The sequence below is a fragment of the Nyctereutes procyonoides genome, unplaced genomic scaffold (genome assembly GCF_905146905.1).
Source record: "Nyctereutes procyonoides isolate TBG_1078 unplaced genomic scaffold, NYPRO_anot_genome, whole genome shotgun sequence".
Lineage (NCBI taxonomy): Eukaryota > Metazoa > Chordata > Mammalia > Carnivora > Canidae > Nyctereutes > Nyctereutes procyonoides.
In genome coordinates this window covers 18,928,555-18,948,430 of record NW_026575141.1, presented here as the reverse complement: position 1 = coordinate 18,948,430, position 19,876 = coordinate 18,928,555, and the positions used below count along the sequence as shown (strand labels likewise).

The 19,876-nt window shown below is 37.9% G+C and overlaps 1 protein-coding gene across 1 annotated transcript in view; it reads right to left on the bottom strand.

Annotated features, from left to right (window-relative positions):
* Positions 1-11,464: 11,464 nt before the first annotated feature.
* The window catches only part of DYNC1I1 (dynein cytoplasmic 1 intermediate chain 1), a 311,302-nt gene continuing 302,890 nt past the window's right edge, over positions 11,465-19,876 (bottom strand). The window contains exon 17 of the mRNA XM_055307612.1: positions 11,465-12,407. Coding sequence (XP_055163587.1) covers positions 12,297-12,407 — 111 coding nt within the window. The 3' untranslated portion in view covers positions 11,465-12,296. The remainder of the gene's footprint in view (positions 12,408-19,876) is intronic.

Below are 19,876 nucleotides of genomic sequence, written 5' to 3'. Positions count from 1 at the left end.
CCCCTTTTACCATTATTACATAAACAAGAGCAGATTACTGACTGACCCACACTAAAAATTAACTGAGAAACATACATATATATATCGTTTTCTCATCCTTTTTTCAAAATAGTGGTATATTTCAAATTGTGAATTCCTGTTTTGAAGTAAAATTTACCTACATATGTTCTGAGTATAGAGATGTGCTTTATTAATTTGAGAATTTAGGTGTCCCGACAGCCACTCCATGTAAGAAACTGCTGCTTATGATAACTTTGTCATTTGAATCAGCTCCAGGATTATGAAAGGCATATACTCTGTTAGAATTAAATCAGAAAAATGAAAACTTGGGAATGAGAAAAATTGAGACAGACATCCTTTTTTTTCCCAAAGGCAGAAGTAGTATGATTGCTGATGTCTGTTGAATTTTATTATTGCAGAAGGTAGAGACTTCTCCACACGTGCAGTCTCATCAGCCTTTGGCCTACCCCAGAATACAATGTATGCATTTCCTTCCTGCTAACTGAAGAAGCAGTTGGTACGCTTGTATCTTAGTTGTTGTACAGCATCTGAGGTAATAAATAACAGGGCAAAGAGTGGAATAACCAAAAACTTGAGAGGACCATCTGGGGAATGAGATATTCATAGGGTTTTGAATAGCTCTAGAATGCTACTGGGAATCTGGAAGAACACACACCCAGACTCAGAAGAGTGCACATGCTCAGGAGAGACCTGAGAAGGCTCTAAGTTCTCAACCTCCTGTCAACCTTGAGGCTCTTCAGAAAAAGGAAGTGAAGACTAATGCAGAGTGGTAGACCACCAGGCTGAGTGTTGAATGTGTGCCTCAGCACACATGAGTCCTCTGGCAAATACTGGAAGAGTTTTTGGTTCTAAGCATTTATGGAAATCTCTGACAAGTCATTGACTAAACATCGAATTAATAGACTTCAGGGGCCATACATGACACAGAATAGACACTATATGGCATCAGTTCAGAGAATTTGCTAAATAAGAATTACAATAAGTAACAACAACAAATCTGATTTCCACGGTTGTACATTACAATGCTCAAAACACCTGGAGTTCAACAAAAGAGTACGAGACATGTAAAGAAACAGAGTATGGCATATACACAAGAAAAAAAAGAACTATGAGGAAGCCCAGAGACTGGATTTTCAGCACCTTTTAAAGATTTTAAAGCACCTTTAAGTATACTCCATGAATTAAAGGAATTCATGTCTAAAGAACTCAAGGGAAGTATGAATGATGTTTTCGGCAGAACAAAGAATAAGCAAATGTGAAGAAGGGTCAGTTGAAATATACAATCTAAGGAACAAAAAGGGGAAACAAAAAATTGAACACAGCCCTGTGGGTACCATCATGAATGCCAGCAGGAGGGGAGGCAGAGAAAGGGCAGAATTCTTGAAGCGAGAAAGGCTGAAAAGTTCCCAAAATTGATGAAAAACAATCTCCATCTCTGAGAACCTCCATGAAATCCAAGTAGGACAAACTCAGAGATCCATACATAAACACATCATAATCAAGTTGTCAGAAGCCAAAACCTGTGAGGGGATCTTGCAGCTCCAAGAAAGAAGCAACTCATCATATACAAGGGATCCTAAACAAGATTAATAGCTGATATCTTACCTGAAGCCATACAGGCCAGAAGACTGTGGGATGAAATACTCAAAAGTGCTGAAAGAAAAATAAAAATCTATCAAGATTTCTACTTCTGATGAAATTATTCTTCAAAAATGAGGGAAAAATAATATTCCCAGATAAGCAAAACCTGAAAGTTTATCACTAGCAGCCTTGCCTTACAACAAATGCTAGAGTCCAGGCTGAAATGAAAGGACACTAGAGGGAGATTTCAAGATAATAAAAGGGTCAGTTTATCAAGATGATATAATAAACTATGTAATATCTAGTAACAGAGCTTTAAAATGCATGAATAAAAACAGAACTAGAGGATGAATAGACAAACCACAGCCATATTTACATATTTTCACTTCCTTTCTCAGTAATAGATTAAACACATAGAAAATAATCAGTAAGATTACAGAAGATTGAAACAGTACTCTCAGGCAATTTAGTCTATTTGACGTTTTTAGAACCACAGACTCAATATCTGAAGAATTCACATTCTTTTTAAGTGCACATGGAACACTGACCAAGCTAGACCATATGCTAGCTCATAAAATAAATCTTAATAAATTTCAAAGGATTTGAAATATAGAGTATTTCTTACTCTGTATGTTTTCTTACCAAGCAGAATCAAGCTAGAAATAAAAAAGTTATCTGGAAAGCTTTCCAAATATTTGGAAATTAAACACACTTCTAAAAAGCCCATGGGCCAAATAATATATTACAACGGAAATTAGAAAATATTTTGAATAGAATGATAACGAAAGCACAACAGATCAAATTTGTAGGATACATACAGTAAAAGCAGTACTTAGAGGGATTTTTATAACTTTAAAGGCCTAAATTAGAAGAAAAGTGTTTTACAACCAGTGATCTAAGTTTCTACCCTAGGAAATAAGAAAAAAAGAGCAAATGAAATCCAAAGTAGAAGAAAAAAAGTGGACAAACAATAGAGAAAAATCAACAGTTCCAAACGGCAGTTCTTTAAACAGATTAATATTGATACCTGACAAGACTCTTTTAAAGAAGACAAATATATCAATAATTAAAAAGACATCTATGAATATATATAGTATACATATATATATACATTTACACACAATTATATGTAATGAGGGGCTAGAAGAACAATTATGCCAATAAATTTGATTACTTAAATGAGATGGACACATTTTTTTAAAAAAATTTTATTTATTCATTGATGAGAGAGAGGCAGAGACGCAGGCAGAGGGAGAGGCAGGCTCCATGCAGGGAGCCCGACACAGGACTCGATCCTGGGTCTCCAGGATCACGCCCTGGGCTGAACGCAGGCGCTCAACCACTGAGCCACCCGGGCACCCCAAATGGACACATTTTTGAAAAAAATACGATTTGCCAAAATGGAACCAAAAAGAAATAGGAAATCTGAACAGCCCTATTTCTATTAAGTAAATGAATTTATTATCAGAAACTTTCTCACAAATATAACTCCAGGGCCACGTGGCTTCACCAGTGGATTCTATCAAATATTTAAGGAAGAATTAATACCAATATTTATACTCTTGCACAAAATAGAGGATGTTAGAACATTTATCAATTCATATGAGCATCATCATGTAACTAAGACCTCACAAAGACATTACAAGAATGGAAAATTATAGACCAGTATCCCTAAGGAAGAATTATGGAAAACTGCTTTAATTATTAGCAAATAGAATCTAGCAATATATTTTGATCAAATGAAGTCCATACAAGTATAGCAAGGTTGGATTAACATTTTTTAAAAAGCCAGTGCAATTCATCACATTAATAGAATAAATGAGAAATTACATGACTATATATCAATAGATGCAGAACAAAAACATCGGGTAAAACTTAACACCTGTCCATGATAAAAGTGAAACATTGAAACTCTTATATAAGATCAGGAAAAAGGTAAGGATGTCTGCCTTCACTTCTGCAATACAACATTGAGCTGGAAGTGCTGGCTAGAGTTGTAAGGAAAAAAGAAGATTGGAAAGGAAGAACTACAGCTTTCATTCTCAGTATGATTGTATATATAATAACCAATGGGATCTATGAAATCTAGAAATGATATATTACTATTAATAAGGTTGCAAAATACTAGATGAATGTATACAGATTTTCTGAAAACTAGCAAAATATGCTTGGAAAATAAAATTTTAAAACAATTACAATATTTATAATAGAATAAAAATTAAATACTTAGGAATAAATCTAAAAGGTGTGCATAACCTATATACTAAAACATTGTGAGATAAAATTCAATGAATGGGAAGACATATACCCTGTTTATGATTGGAAGATTCAAAATTGTTAAGATGTTCATTCTTCCAAATTGGTATATAGATTAAATGAACTCCCAGTTGAAAACTAAACAGTATGATTTTTTAAAAAAAATTTTACAGTGATTCTAAAATTATATGGAAACATTGAAAATCTAGAATAGCTAAAATAAGCCTTCCAAATGAATAACAAATTTGGAGTACTTGTAGTACTTGGTTTCAAGACTTACTCTATCAATCAGGACAGTGTATTATGTAATTGCTCAATAAAATAGAAAAGTGAGTTCATAGAATAGTGAGCTCATATGTATATCATCAATTGACTTTTTACCAAGGATGCTAGTTCCATTTAATGGTCAAAAAGAAAATAATTTTTTCAGCCCATATTGCTAGACCAGCTGAATATCCATAAATTTTTTAAAAACTCAGTTTTGACCGCTGCGTCATCCATTTACAAACATAAATTTAAGATTCATCATAGAGCTTCATGTAAAGGCTAAAACAATAAAATATTCAGAAGAAAACAAGGCGGCAAGCAAGATTTACTAGGAAGAACCATAAAATACTAACCAGAAAGGATTAAAATGGGCAAATTGGACTTCAAGAAAATTTAACATTTCTGCATATTACAATATTTTAAGGGAATGAAGTTTGAAGTCCTAGACTGGGAAAAATATTTGTAACACATGTATCTGACAAAGGACTTATATAGAGATTATATAAAGAGCTTTGTTAAGTAAAAACACAAAGAAAATCCAGTTTTAAAAATGCCCAAAATATTTGAACAGCCATTTCACAGAAAAAGGTGTAATGTAACATGTAAAAATGGCCAGTAAGCACATGAAGAGGTGTTCAAAACCAGTAGTCATCAAGAATATGCAAACTAAAACCACAGTTGGCTACTGTTTTGTACTCCCCAAAATGGCCCAAATGAAAAAGACCAACAATATTAGATTTTGGAGCAGCTGTGGAACAACTGGAATTCTGACGCCTTGGTGGGAATGCAAGATGGTACAACCACTTTGCAGAACACTTATGAAAGTTCTTAGGAAGTTAAACATAGATCTACCATATGACCCAGAAATTCCACTTGCAAGATTTGCCAAAGAAAACAAGTGCCTACAAAAAGAACTGTACACGGATATTCATAGGAACATTAGATAAAAAGGCCTCAAACTGAAAACACTAATGTTCAGTAAGTGATGAATGAATAAATTGCAAAATAATTGTAAAATGGAATACCAGTCAGCAATAAAAAGGAACATACTACTAAAATATTTAGCACGAGGATAAATGTCAAAAAAATTATGTCAAGCAAAATAATCCAGCCATTAAAACAAGGCATGCTGTGTGATTTCACTTATATGAAGTTTAAGAAGAGAACAGCCACAACTAATCTGTGTTGACAGAAATCAAAACAATGATTGCTGGGAAGGGCCACGAGTACTTCCATCTTTATTAAAATGTTTTGTATCTTGTTTTGTCTCCTGGTTACGTAACTGTATGTAATTGTTAAAACTTGTTTAAAAAATTATTAAGGGGATCTCTGGGTGGCTCAGCAGTTAAGCTCCTGCCTTCGGCCCAGGGCGTGATTCTGGAGTCCCAGGATCAAGTCCGACGTTGGGCTCCCTGCATGGAGCCTGCTTCTCCCTCTGCCTGTGTCTCTGCCTCTCTCTCTGTGTGTGTGTGTGTCTCTCATGAATAAATAGAAAATCTTTAAAAAAAAATTGTTAAAACCGAACACTCCTATCTGTGCATTTTATTGTATGGGAATTACACCTCAATAAAAAACCAAAAACTTACACCTTTTCTCATTTTAATTTTACTTATAATTGTTAATTCTTCCTCTCAGTGCTCTAATTGGGAGCCTCAGATCTTTTAAGCTTATCTTCAGTTGCTGTTGCTGCTATTTTAAACTATGACTTCTTATTGATGTTGATGTTAAGCTGTTAGGGAACCTGTTACTTTCACAGATAAAAGGTTAGTTGGAAAAGTCAGAGGAATGACCTTAATTATATTAAAGGGTGAAAATTTGAAGTATGTGCATAAGGGTTTATAAACTCAGTGCTTACTGGGGGCGACTGGGTGGTTCAGTCAGTTGAGCGTTTGCCTCCAGCTCAGGTCATGATCTTGGGGTCCTGGGATGGAGCCCTGAATTGCGCTCCGCTTAGCGGGGAGCCTGCTTCTCCCTCTCCCTCTGACCTTCCCACTTGTGCTCTCTCTCTCTCTCTCAAGTTATTAAAAAAAAAATAAACTCAGTGCTTTTAGCATTCTGGACGGAAGAAATTATTAGTACAAAGGCCCATATGATTGGAGGTGCTTGGCATGTCGAAGGAAGAGTGAGGTCGGAGAAATGGGAGTGGATTAGCAAACATTAAGTAACAGGATATAAGATCAGAGACAGGACATGAGAATCAAATCCTACAGGGTCTGTGGGCCACTATCAAAATTTTGACTTTTACTCCAAATGATGTGAAAGCCATTCATGGGGTTTTGATTTGTTTTTTATTGAAGTAGAGCTGACATACCGTGTTAAATTAGTTTCAGGTGTTCAACATAGTGATTTGACATTTAATGCATTATAAAATGCTCGCCACAGTCACCATCTGCCACTATATTAAAGTTATTAAAATATTACTGTATTCCCTATGCTGTACTTCATACCCCATACATATACCATCAGTGTGCTTTGAGTGGAGGAGTTAAGTGTTGCAACACCGTCATTCAACTGCTATCTTGTGAAAAGACTGAAGAGGTCAAAGATGGAAGCTGGGAGGTGAATTAGATAAAGAATTCATGAGAGAGATGATGATAGCTTGGCCTAGGGCAGTGTATGTATATGCACTTATTCCTGGCCACTTGTCTTTCCACACAAAGGGGATGACTATGTGCACACCTTACAGCTCTACCTATTGGAAAGTTTTTCCCTTTACTGTCCTCCAAGGTCACCCTTCATTATGGCTGTAGTGTAGCTGTCATCCATTCTTAACTTCCACCCACAAACTGAGACAACCCATATGTAAACCAGCCTCTGACTTTTTCCCCTTTTTCTCAACCAGTCATACAGAATCCATCCTCCCTACGTATGACCACATACACAAGCATGGGAAAGGGGTGCTGGTGAAATCCTGTTGGGTAACATTGGGTTCTGGGCTCCTTGCTCATGCAGCTTACTCACGCCCTCTGGTTCTGCTCAGATGTGCATCCTGGATGCACAATTTCCATCTTATGGAAAGGTTTCTTTTGGATCTTTCCAACTTTATAACTTGGTGAGGCTAACAGGACTCGACTTACAAATGGGCTATTTGGATGTCTGGTATTTTCACATCTTCATGGTCAAGAGCTCTACTTCCATGACCCAGTCACATGCCAGGAGCTATTTCTCAAAAGTCACTTACTTCTTTGCTTCAGATAGCTCAACTTTCCTTTGGAACTTCATGGGCCACTATTATAATTGCCCTACTAGGGTTTGCCATAAGTTGCCCTATCTTTTCGAAACCACCAGCGATATTTCTAATACCATAGCATCTGTTGGTTGAATGGCCCATGTAGCTCCTTGCACTGCAGTTTAGATCTGATGTGAAGTCCTTTCTCATTTTGAGCCCTCCCCAAAGCCTTGCAATGCTACATGGTAGAACAGAATATTCTTAGACATGTGTGTTGCCTTCAGAACCTACAGAGACCTACCAGGCGCTGTGCTTCCTTCTTGTGTTGGGAGTTCTAAGCTCCAGCACTTTTTCAGTTTGGAAGGGACATCCCAGTATGTACCTAACTATTGGATTCCTAAAAATTCCACTGACATAGCATGTTCCCAATTCTACCTTGACTTGATCTCCCACCCTCTGGAGTATATATACCTTATTGGACTTCTGGTACTGGTACCTTATTAATCTGTTCCAAGAAAGATGTCACATATGACACAGCAGCTGTGATAAGAGCTCCTATTGGTTAAGCTTGCACTACTCTTCAGTTATTCTCCAAGATCCATCTAGTTTATGAAGGAGTCCGACTGGTCTTAAATGGATAAATTCTAGGAACCACCACTCTGCATCTTCTAGAATTCTAAGAATGTCCCTAATGTCTACCATCCTCCCAGCCCTACCCTGAGATGTAATATTGTTTTTTATTTACCATCTTGGTAGGAGGAGGTGGGAGTATGGCACAGTTTCAGAGCATCTCCACTTGGCCTTCCCTTTTGTATAGCTCTTAACCCCAGAGGCCAGGAACCCAATGCCAAGTATGTTAGCTCCAATTGAACACTTAGGGTTTGGGGAAATGGTCACTTTGTGGGTCCATAGACCTAATGAGCCCAGTGTGACCGATGATTAATAAGGGCTTTATTATCTTATCTAGTTGCCATAAGTTACCATTCTAACTGGGAGACTATGATACAGCTTCAAGTCTCAATCTGAATTCAAACCCTGTATCAACTAGGTCTCCCAAGTATCTGATTTTTCTTTCTGCATTATACATTGACCTGAATAAATGGCCATAGGTCCCTTTGGGGAAGGATTGAGGAAATCATCACAATATGTGTTTCCCATGGTGTCCTTTCTGCTAACAGGCTAGACCCCTTTTCAGTCAGTGGGTTCTAGATCAGAAAATTGGCTCGGGTCTAGGTAATGAGCAAAGGATCATGATTTTCTTTCTTTTCTTTTACATTTTTTAAAATTTAAATTCAATTTACCAACATATAGTATAACACCCAGTGCTTATCCCATCAATTGCCCTCCTCATTGCCCATCACCCAGTTACCCCATCCCCCCACAAACCTCCCCTTCCACAACCCTTCATTTCCCAGAGTTAGAAGTCTCTCATGGTTTGTCTCCCTCTCTAATTTTTCCCACTCAGTTCCCCTCCTTTCCTTTATAATCCCTTTCACTATTTCTTATATTCTATATATGAATGAAACCATATGATTATTGTCCTTCTTGGACTTATTTCAATCAGCATAATACCCTCCAGTTCCATCTACGCTGAAGCAAATGGTGGGTATTCGTTTCTTCTGATGGCTGAGTAATATTCTGTTGTATATATATACCACATCTTCTTTATCCATTCATCTGTCAAAGGATATCGTGGCTCTTCCCACAGTTTGGCTATTGTGGACATTGCTGCTATGAACATTGGGATGTAGGTGTCCCAGCATTTCACTGCATCAGTATCTTTGAGGTAAATACCTAGTAGTGAAATTGCTGGGTCCTATGGTCGAGGATCATGATTTTCTATTGGGGTAACTGCCTTCGGTCACTTGCTCCTCCACTTTTTTTTTTCTCCTTCCTTCCTTTTTTTTTTTCCTCCATTCTTGCTTTTATGTTTTCAATTGTAGATGTTAAGCACCGTTTGAGCTGCTTGTCTGTTTTGCCCTTAGGATGCCATGTTCTAGAAGTGAGTAAAGCCTTCTTTGCTGTTCCTCTGATCTAGCTGGCCATTACAGTAATTGTGGCTTCCTGATTTCTGGGGGTTAACTATCACCACCTAGCCACTGTTACTCTAGGGTGTCATCATCCCTATAGATACTAACAAGCCCTGTTCTGTGACTGTATCTCCTACTATCAGTCCTGGCCTGCAAAAAAGGCCACGACTAAAATTCCTAGAGATGCTTATGTTTTTCTCACCAGCTTATTGCTGATGGTGTTGGTGAAGGGTATGTGTTCAGCACCCTACTATATAACCCAACTCTTGGACATGTCTTCAGCCTTATATAATCTATTCATTCTAATATAATCTACTTTCTTCAGCCTCTTTATTCCTATCTATGCTATCAGTCAGGGCAACTCACACATTTTCACTGCATCAAGTGTAGGCTACAACTTTTTTAGACTTCTAAGAACCCCTGGGTCCTTGCCAGAGTATAAAATCACATATCCCAAAAAAGTACCCCAAAATTAGTGAATTCTTGCCTATCCAGACTTTATTCTGGTTCCCTTAAGCCCCTCAAAAATCCAGTCTCTGTGCTGTTCCCCTTGCCCCCAAAAGCACATGCTAATTCTTACAACTCTTGGTGATTCATGAGTCTCTTTACTCTCTTGTCAGGCAGACAGATTATGCTGGGCCATCAGACAGTGGTATTGGTCAGACTCAGAGAGAGAGAAAGATTTGGAGGGAGGGAGGAAGTGAAGAAAGATTAGTTTTAGATTGTAGTGCAGTTTTATAAGGTTTTAGCAATGCTGACAGGGAGTCCTTGAGCCAGTTACCTCTCAGAGAAATCTTCCATCTTCCAAGAATAGGCCTACCTCAGTGTCTGCCATGCTCAGTCAACTGAGAGAGCAGCCTGTGGAAAGCATGGCCTTGGTCAAACATGGTGATGGATTTCAGAGCAAAGCAGCTGTTAGTTATGCTGTCTGCAATAGGAGATCAGAGAGGCAGGTTTTCATGGCCACCACATTCCATCCAGGACATGAGTTGGGATGACTTGAATGGCTGTGGGTTGGCTTGGTTTCTATCCACATGGCCACTACACGGTCACTGGGCTTGTGTGTGGTCCAGATGTCTCAGGATGGTTGTACTTCTTACACAAGTAATTGTACTTCTTGGCTTAGGAACAAAGAGTGAGTGTGCTCAGAGACCTAGAAGGAAACTATAAGTCTTATCATGACTGTGTCCTGGACCCCACCCAGCATCACTTCCCCCATAGTCCATCATCAGACTCCATGTGGAATGGCACAAGACTAGCTATCACAGTGGGATGCATAAGTCTCTCAGCTCATGTAATGTCTCATGTGCCTACTCCAAGGGGTTCTAGCTTTTTCACCATTTGGTCTTTACTCATGGAATCATTGAGAGTTTGGTCTGTCATAGCAACTCATGAGTTCTTGATTTATTCTTGGTCCTTTAGTGTAAGCTTGAGAAACTTTTTTTCCCCTGGTACTTTTTTTTTTTATTAGATTGCTTTTAAACCTATTTAAGACCCTCATATTTTATCTTTAAAAATATAATTCCTGCCTTCAAAGAATTTCAATATCTCTGTGCCATAGGGCACTTAGAGAAAAAGCATATAATTTTTATTAAAAGAAATCTTATAGTTCAAGGCGACCCTACCACCAAAACACCATGGAGATACTCTTCCTGAAAAGGTAAAAGTCTGTCTTCAGATGTTTTTCATGACTCACCCACTATTTATTTTAAATCTCTCTAGGCATGAAATAACTTTTTGAGAAAATTTTCTACTAAAATTGTTTATAGACATATTTCCTAGTCCAATAGCAATAAACATAATTTTCTGGTGTAAATTTTTTTAAAATTTAAAGAACTGTAAAACATTTGTGATCTGTTCACCTTACCCTGTTTTTCTTATTCCAACATTTTAGACCGTCTTTGGGCAAAAGTGGCTCTGGTGAAGGAGATAAGGGAAAGCTTCCCAAAAAGCCACACACATTCCCTTGTAAAAATAAAATCAGAGTCTTGGGTTGAGATCAGCCAGGGTGGCGGCCTGTAAGTTCATTATCAGTCTTTAACATGGCCTTAATGTATTTCCCCGTCCCCTTGTCATAGCAAAATCCTAATCAGGCTTTCCCCAAGCAAAGGATTTATCCACACTGGTGCAGAACTTGTTTGGAACATTTTATTGGCAATACTGGTGTCATATTCAGGAACCACAGACTTTTGTTGGGACTGTGTTAGCTTGAATGACAAGTATCAATGGTCAACTACATTTGAAATATTGTTCAAGTACCTAGAAATAATAGGCATTAAAATTCATTCCGTTCCCTGCAACAAACCTCTAAAGATTTCTTGTCCTCAGTGGAACCGGCATACTGTAATTGTTATTTGGAACTTAATGTAACTTCAACAGCAGCAGAGAGACAATACAGTCCTCTCATTATGCACATGCTCTAGGATCGTTTATTTTAATGCTCTCAAATAAATATGTTCCATGCAGCACACCACAATAAATAAGGAGCAGCAATGTTCTTCTAGTAAATCCATTCATAATGTGAGTCACCATGTAAAACACCACATCTCAAGTCTTTGGCCCTGTACCATATCATGAAGCACACCACATCTGCACCTAATCATATCTGGCTTCATATGGATTTAATAGGACTATGCCAGAAGTGCATGTAAGAACAAATTTAACCAGAGGTTTCCAGCTATTAAATACAGCTACTAAGTAGTTAAAAGGCAACAACTAAACCTGTAAAGCCTACACCCCTCCCCCCATTTTTGAGACAAATATAAAGATAGAAATGCTCTGGTGAATTTCAGGTCAGTGTAAAGTGGGGTGGATACATTTGGAATATTCAGAGCAAAGCTGGCACAATATGACACCCGAATGTCACGCAACACTGATACTAAACGGACACTGAATATAAGTGGAATCCATGAGTGCAGAGCTGAGTTCCAGAAGGTGAAGGTGGGGGCGGGGTAGAAGGTGCTTCTTTTCTACTAGGCAGATAACTCAACCGTGCCTTCCTCCTCACTATCAGCTCTGTTAGCGCGAATCTCCACAAGGGTCCTGGCAAATCGGGTCCATTCGTCATTGTGGGGAACTGCAAGCTGCAAAGCAAATTAATGGAAAATGGTGAACAAAATATCTTATAGGACTGAAAGCCTAGAAGCCCACATGCCTGCCCCTCCTGAAGCAGCCATTTCTCTTGGAATGTAAAGGAAACCAGATCTTCGTCCCTGAATTGGCCCTGAAGTGTTTCTCTTAAACTGAAGAGGTGAAATGTCGATCTCAGGTGAAAAAAATCACTCATAAAATTTGTAAAACTTCAAAAAACTTATGTAAACTATACAATTACAGGAGCCAACCTGACCTTCAGCTCAGGTTATGATTTCAGGGTCCTGGGATGGAGCCCTGCATCCAGCTCCCTGCTCAGGGAGGAGTTGTCTTCTCCCTCTGCCCTTCCTCCCTCATTCTCTCAAATAAATAAATAAAATCTTTAAAAAAAAAAAAAAAAAAGGAAAAGAAAAGAAACAGTTAAAGTGAACACAGCAATAGAAATTGCATAATCGATTCAGATTTTGAAATAACTATGGTATTGCCTTTCTAAGTCCATGCTATTGGTCCTTTTTAAAAAGTGTGGCTAATGCACTAATACGCATGGCAAAAGTACAGTTCACACATACAAAGAAATCTTACTATGAAATAGTAATTTGGCTTTTTCAGCAAGATCTTACCAAGAGTTTTGTTCTAAGTACTTTACATGTATGAACTCATTCCTCACAACAACCCTATGTAGAGTAATATTAGTATTTCCATTTTCAAGGCACAGAAATATTAAGTCATCTTAGAAAGACTGCATTAGCTAGCAAATACCAATGCCAGTGTTCTCTAGCTCCAGGATCTGCATCCCTGACCAGTATGCTATACTGATCTGCCAGAAAGAGGGGTTTATAAAATTTCCCAAATATTATCTTTTTCTATGCACGATTCAGTGAGGAGAAAATTAATCCCACCTGATACAAATTGGGTGTATGGATTTTGTTAGCTCATTTAAAGGATAGTAATTTCTTTACATAGCATCCAAAAAATGAATTGCTTAAGGATACCATGCAAGTGTTTGGAATGGAAAAGAGAATTATTTGAAGATGAGAAGCAGGATCAAGTAGAAGTCTGAATGGTTTTTATAGAGAATAAAATTGATTTAGACTATAAAGAGGACTGCCCTATGAGATGGGGTGACCCATCTATAGGTACCTGTGCTGCACCTAGTCCATAAACATTAATAGCATTCATCTTAATATACATTTTTGAAAATAGAGAGGAAGCAAATAAAGCTAAGCTTTTTGGTCACTTTTAGAGCTGAAAAATTACCCACTATATATAGCCAAATGATTAGGAGTTTAAATTTTTATTACAGGGAATGATATTCTCAGATAATGTCTAAGAACTTCTTGGAGGATGGCATCATCAGTCGACAATGTATATCCTGCAACTAGTGTTCTGGTCCTAAGTTTTAAACATTTCAATAATATAATTCTGGAAATGATATACAGGTGTGGGAGTAAGGTCTTTACTTATTTTGAGAAATGCAGTACCAAGAAGAAGTCTCATTTGGTCATATGAATGAGTTTTTGAATGGTTAACTACTTCCCTAGTTACTGAAATGAATCCAAATTTCTCCTTAGGCAACGACAGAAGTTCACAATAGCATTGAATGACGGTTACCCCTTTGCTCAGTCCATTTCCCCTACTTTGAGCTCTTTTCCTAGGTTCCACCATTCTTCATTTTTCTCTTCAATTTTAGAAAATACTGCACCAGAAAAATGAGGCTTCCAAAATAAATTCTCAAAAGAGCTAACAAAAGCACAAGCGGCAAAGGATTGGTATCATATTTATATGAAAGAATAGGTCCACAATTTCTTTTCTCTCCTCCAACTCCTGACCAAGTCCTTCCAAAAAAAGTCACAACACTAAAGCCTACTAGGGAGAGACAAAGCCAACCGTGATAACATGATTATAACTTTTTCTCCTATGAGGTGAGAATCAAGCTATAGCTAACGCACCTCATAATTTCACATAACTTGAAGTCCTGGAAAAAAGCAGGCCTTCCTAATAATACACTACACAATATATGATACAGTGTATTGCTCCAGGAGTTTGTCTCCTAAACACTGTGTTATTGCTGAAATATGATGCCATACCAAATGTTTTATTGATAGCAACCTATAGAAACTATATACGCAAGAAAACAGGTAAATACATTGTGCATAGTTGCATGCAGTAGTAATGGCAAGACTGTTAAGAAATGATACTAATAAAGATTAGGACACATTAAGGTTTGGCTATGTGCCCAGATACAGTTGGAGACAGAATTGAGTATCACTTAATGACATTTAAGTTGCACATCTAACTTTTCAAAATTCAAAAATGAATTTTGTTAATGCCAACACCTGTCCTTAAAAATACAGGTTTGCAAAAAAAAAAAAAAAAAAAAAAACAGGTTTGCCCTCACAAAAGAGTTCATAATATTCTAACATATCTTGTCCTCTTTTTGATCTGTGCAAGTTTCATTTAGGTTGGAAATATTAGAAGTTTAAAAAAAAATAAAAAGACATTCTACCAAGTATTTTTCTCTCTAGAATACCATACACTTCACAGAAATGTTAGTTTTCTTTGGTCCACAAACAAAACCACCACCACAACAACAACAACAAAATGTTCCAGAGTAGAACACAAGGGTAACACAACTGCTTCTAGAAACTTAAATGTGCCTACCTCATCCTATTACACTTTCTCATTTGGTTCGCTATAAAAATAACGCAAGCTGGTTGTAATGTTAGATTTAGAAGGTGAACTGCACACTTCCGCATTTTTAGAATTAAGTATCACCATCAGGAAGCACTTTAAGTATAATCTTAGCTTGAATGTGTGAATGTGCATTCACAGGCGGTTTCCCCACCCAAAGTAATAATTTTTGGCATTTGAATTACTTGTAGGTAAGATCAAACAGGCGTCCCAACAAACAAAAAAGCACTCCTTTCATTTTACATTTGTGGCTGTAAACAGCTTCCGTGTGGACAGAAGTGTCCTCCGTATCCTTGGCACTCCTGACTCTTCTCATCTGGTTCTATCTGATTAACCATGGCTGGAAAGGAGGCTCATGAGCATAAATTCATCTGAGACTTTCTCCAATAATACTTTAATCATTAAGTAGGAAAATTCTCTAAGACTGCTCTCATGTTCCTCTAACTAGCACACAAATGTATTCAGTTGGCACAGAGTACAAACTATAGCCTGCACTATGCTAGGGATTAAAGATACAGCAGTGAATAATTTTGGCATATGATGACCATGAAAAACAGGCTCAAATGATCATGTTTTCTTAAGTCAGAATGTGTGAATACTGGCATAGGTGCGACGTTGAAAAAATGAAAAGCCTAAAATGTATCTTCTTACAGTGACAACTGCAACACCTCCCAGTACAGGTTGTGAGTCAAGCAAGTAGCAGGGAAGCAAATGGCATGTTAATGACATGGCTTCAGTATCTCTTTACATTTCTATCAAGGCATTAAAGGCTAGATTCAGAGCAAAACAGTTCAGGATAATTTTCAAACAATTTCCATTTCATGACAGGAAAAACACACACATATTTTTAATCGTGGTGAGTAATTTCAATTGATTACCAAAAATAATAATAGTAATAATAAGAAGCACAGTGAAGGAAATAGCCCATAGTTATAGCAAGGGAATACCATAAAGAAGGACTTCTAAAAATTGTCCAGTATTGTACTGAATCAGTGTGGATATGGAAACATTTTCTGCCTTCAGATACCTCTGCCAAAGTCGACATCCTAGGTCAGGGAAGATTCAGATTTTCCCACTGCTTCATATACAGGGTGCACCAACCAGCCAGCTCACCCCCCCCCATTAGAAAAGCTCTAATTATTTGCAGTGTACAAAGCATTTTTATGGCACAAGCACTCAGGGCTCTGATTCCTGAGATACTAAAATCTTAGTTCTAAGAGTGACGGCCTGTTATGATATGACCCTATTTTTACGGCCGAGGAAGCTAAAGACAAAGATAGCTTCTGAGGTAGCAATTTGGCCCCAAGGAGGAGGTAAAATGAACCTCAGGTTTGGACGGGAACCTTAAGTCCCGTTCTCATCTTGGTTACTGGCAACGGTCAGCACTTAACCTCTCATTGCCTCAATTGTAAAATGGGGATGATGGTATCTGACCCATTTATCAACAGGGATGTGAAGAGGATGAGAAAGGTAATCTAAGTGAAGAAAATACTAGGAGTTCATCGTGGAATAGTCATGCGTTTTCTTTAAAGTGTCACCCAGATTCAACATGTTCCTAATAATGATATCTAGAAGTGGCATATATATCAATCCCACAGCGTTGTTGTGGTTTTTGTTTTTATTTTCTTAGAAAATTAATTCTGATATTTACTATGTGAGGACATTAAGGAACAAGGCACAGACCTCTTTGGACGGGTAGGGAATAGGGGAGCTAAATGATTTGCTAAAGATCACATAACTTTCACACGTTGGTGCGGGGCAATCGGGAGCCTCGCCCCTTTCTGAAATGCCAGCAGAGTGGCAGGCAGGTACTGTGTTTTGAACAACCTGCTAAAAGAATCCAAAGGTTGTATTTAAATCTTCTAAGATTCTTAGAAGATAAAAGGTCAAAAATAAAAAGCGGAAGTGTACAAGTTGTGGAGATTTTATGAGAATTGATCACGTTATTCCCTCCTTCCTACTTCTGAGGCCCTATGGGCCTGCCCCCTCCGTCCGCCTCAGTGCAATGGAGGGAGGGTGTCTCTGGATCCTGTCCCAGCCCTTCCCCCAATTAACCGGCCTGACCACTGGGTGTCTGGCCTGGGCTTCTCCTGCACTTAAAGGGAGGTAGAGATTGCAGAAGAACTAAATTTTGAGACCGGAGCAGCGTTGACTTTTTCCACCTCCAGTATCAGCCAGATCACAGTTTCTTTCCCTGCTCTGCCACTTAATTTGCTGTGTGTCCTTATGAAATTTACGTTTTAATGTCTCTGATCATTTGTGAGAAAGGAATTTTGAGACCCATCTCCTAGGACTCTTGTGAATCTTATTTTTTTTTTCTTGTGAATCTTAAATAGGACCTCCCCACCCCCCCCACCCCCACCAAATATAGTGGGCTTAGCACAGTGCTTGGCACATTATGAACCCTGCAGAAATGATGTATCTTCTTATTTTTCCTTAATGCTTATTCCCTTCGACTCCATTTTTTTGGTTTATTTTTTGCTTCATTCCTTTTCTTTCTTCCATTTTCTTCCTTTCACCTGTAGAGAGCTTCATTTTTAAAGAAATACTCCTCATTTTTATTACATTTGATTTCTTGAAAACCCACACAAATAATTTCCTAAATAGCCATACTTTTAATATGAGGTAAATTTCATGAGCTGGGTATGGGAAAGGGTTTTTTCAGAACACAAGAAAAATGATCTCCCAGTACTTTTTATTGCTCATTTAAAAAATCAAATGTAAAGTATAATTATTCTTTATAAATACAGATATATCTACATATATGTGCATATTTTTTATTTTTCAGATAAGGCCAGTACGGCTTTCCCTAGCTATTTCCTTGTTAGGGTACTTTCTACCGTGGGATTTCACATTTTTAGCTCAAGTCCTAAGGCTTTGTAACCGCTGAACATGCCGTTATAAAAATCAAATGACTTTTTATAACCAGGGTTAAATACACAAATATCATTCATGTGTCCCTTTTTATAAGCACATGGCTAACAATTTTGAACAGTCCACAGTCAAGCCGCCCTCATTTGTTAGTAATTTTAAAGGGTTTATAGTACCTAGCAGCTGATTTTAAAAAGCTGCCTTATCTGCAGTAACTCCTACCAGCCCGATGTTGAATTTTTTATGGTAAAAATATCTGTCTCAGACATTTGCTTATATAAAAGTAGGTTAATTAAAAAAAAAATCTTGGACGATTAAGACAAAAAACTGTTCCGTGATTTCAGTTTGGTTTCTCAGATACATTGAGCATGCCAAACAAATTAAAATGAATAGGACTCCAAGTTTCGGGATAAGTATTCCATGGATGTGTGGCTCATCAGCATCTCTGTAATCTTTTAATTAAATGGAGTCATTAAAAAAAAGTCTGGGACAATTATGTTAACCATTGATTCTGAACACATACACGACAGTCTACCTCCTGTATTAACCTAAAAATTAAAGTTTTCTGTTAGAAAGATATCTTACAAATTACCTTTTCACTTTAATACGCATTGATTTTGTTGTTGTTGTTTTAATGCATTTACAGAAACCGTGGAAGCGAAATGTGGGTTTCCACAGAACGACTGCTAAAGGTCTTCTAAGCCCTAAAAGGTTTTTTAAAAGTGCAATTATTAATGGCACCCCAATTCAGGAGATTGTGGACTTACTGGTGTACAAATACACGTTTGTGTTCAGAGGAAGCCGATATTCCTTAGGACAATTCCCTCCGCCACACACACAGATGGAAGCAAAGTGGGAGGTAATAAGCAGTGAAACAGCCGCTGCAACGAGCAAGCGTACTCGCTCCACATAAATACAAGCTCCACTGTATTTAACTCGTGGGGCGTCTAGCATCACTGGTAACAATGGATGAAACCACGGACCCAAATCCCAAGCCAGAGTGCAGGATACAGAGCGGGTAAACACGCTGGGTTCTACCACAGAAGATACGCTGTGTGGGAACTCCGCATTCACAGTCCTTTGAGGGAAGGCCAGAGGGTGGAAGTTCCATCAGTCTCCATTCGGCAGCATCTGCTATTCCCAGTCAGTAGGTTAACATTTCTGTGAAACTTAGCAGGATGCAAACCTACAGTAGTCTGACGAGATCTACTTTTGGTTAAGAAAGAAAGAAAACCTATTTTATCATAAAAATCCTATCTAAGGGACCCCTCATCTACCAGAGAAGCTTGAGATTGCTCTTCCAAAGTTCTCTTCCTGGTATCTTTATTTTTTTTAAGAATTTTATTTATTTATTCATGAGAATACACAGAGAGGAGAGAGAGAAGCAGATACAGGCAGAGGGAGAAGCAGGCCCCATGCAGGGAACCTGATGTGGGACTTGATCCCGGGTCTCCAGGATCACACCCTGGGCTGCAGGCAGCACTAAACCGCTGAGCCACCAGGGCTGCCCTTCCTGGTATCTTTAAATGAGTGGTTGACTTTTATAGAATGTTTGTGAGAACAGCACTTTAAAAAAAATCCATTACCACCCAATTAAGGAAAGATATAAAGGTAGGACATAAAGTCATAAGTAAACAGTAATAAATATGGGTCTATATCAATTTCAATATGCCAGCAACCATCGAAGGAAATAATTTATAATTACTATTTTTTTAATGTTCTTCATGTTAAAAATTTAGCATTATAGGAAGCTCGATGAAATGCTGGAGTTAATACCTGCGGAGGGAAAAAAGAATCACGGCTGAAGAAGAAAGAGTTAATTTACTAAGCCCCACCGATGACCTTGCTCACATTTGTATTAAAATCTCATCATCCTTTTTTTCTTGAGAACTCTCTTAAG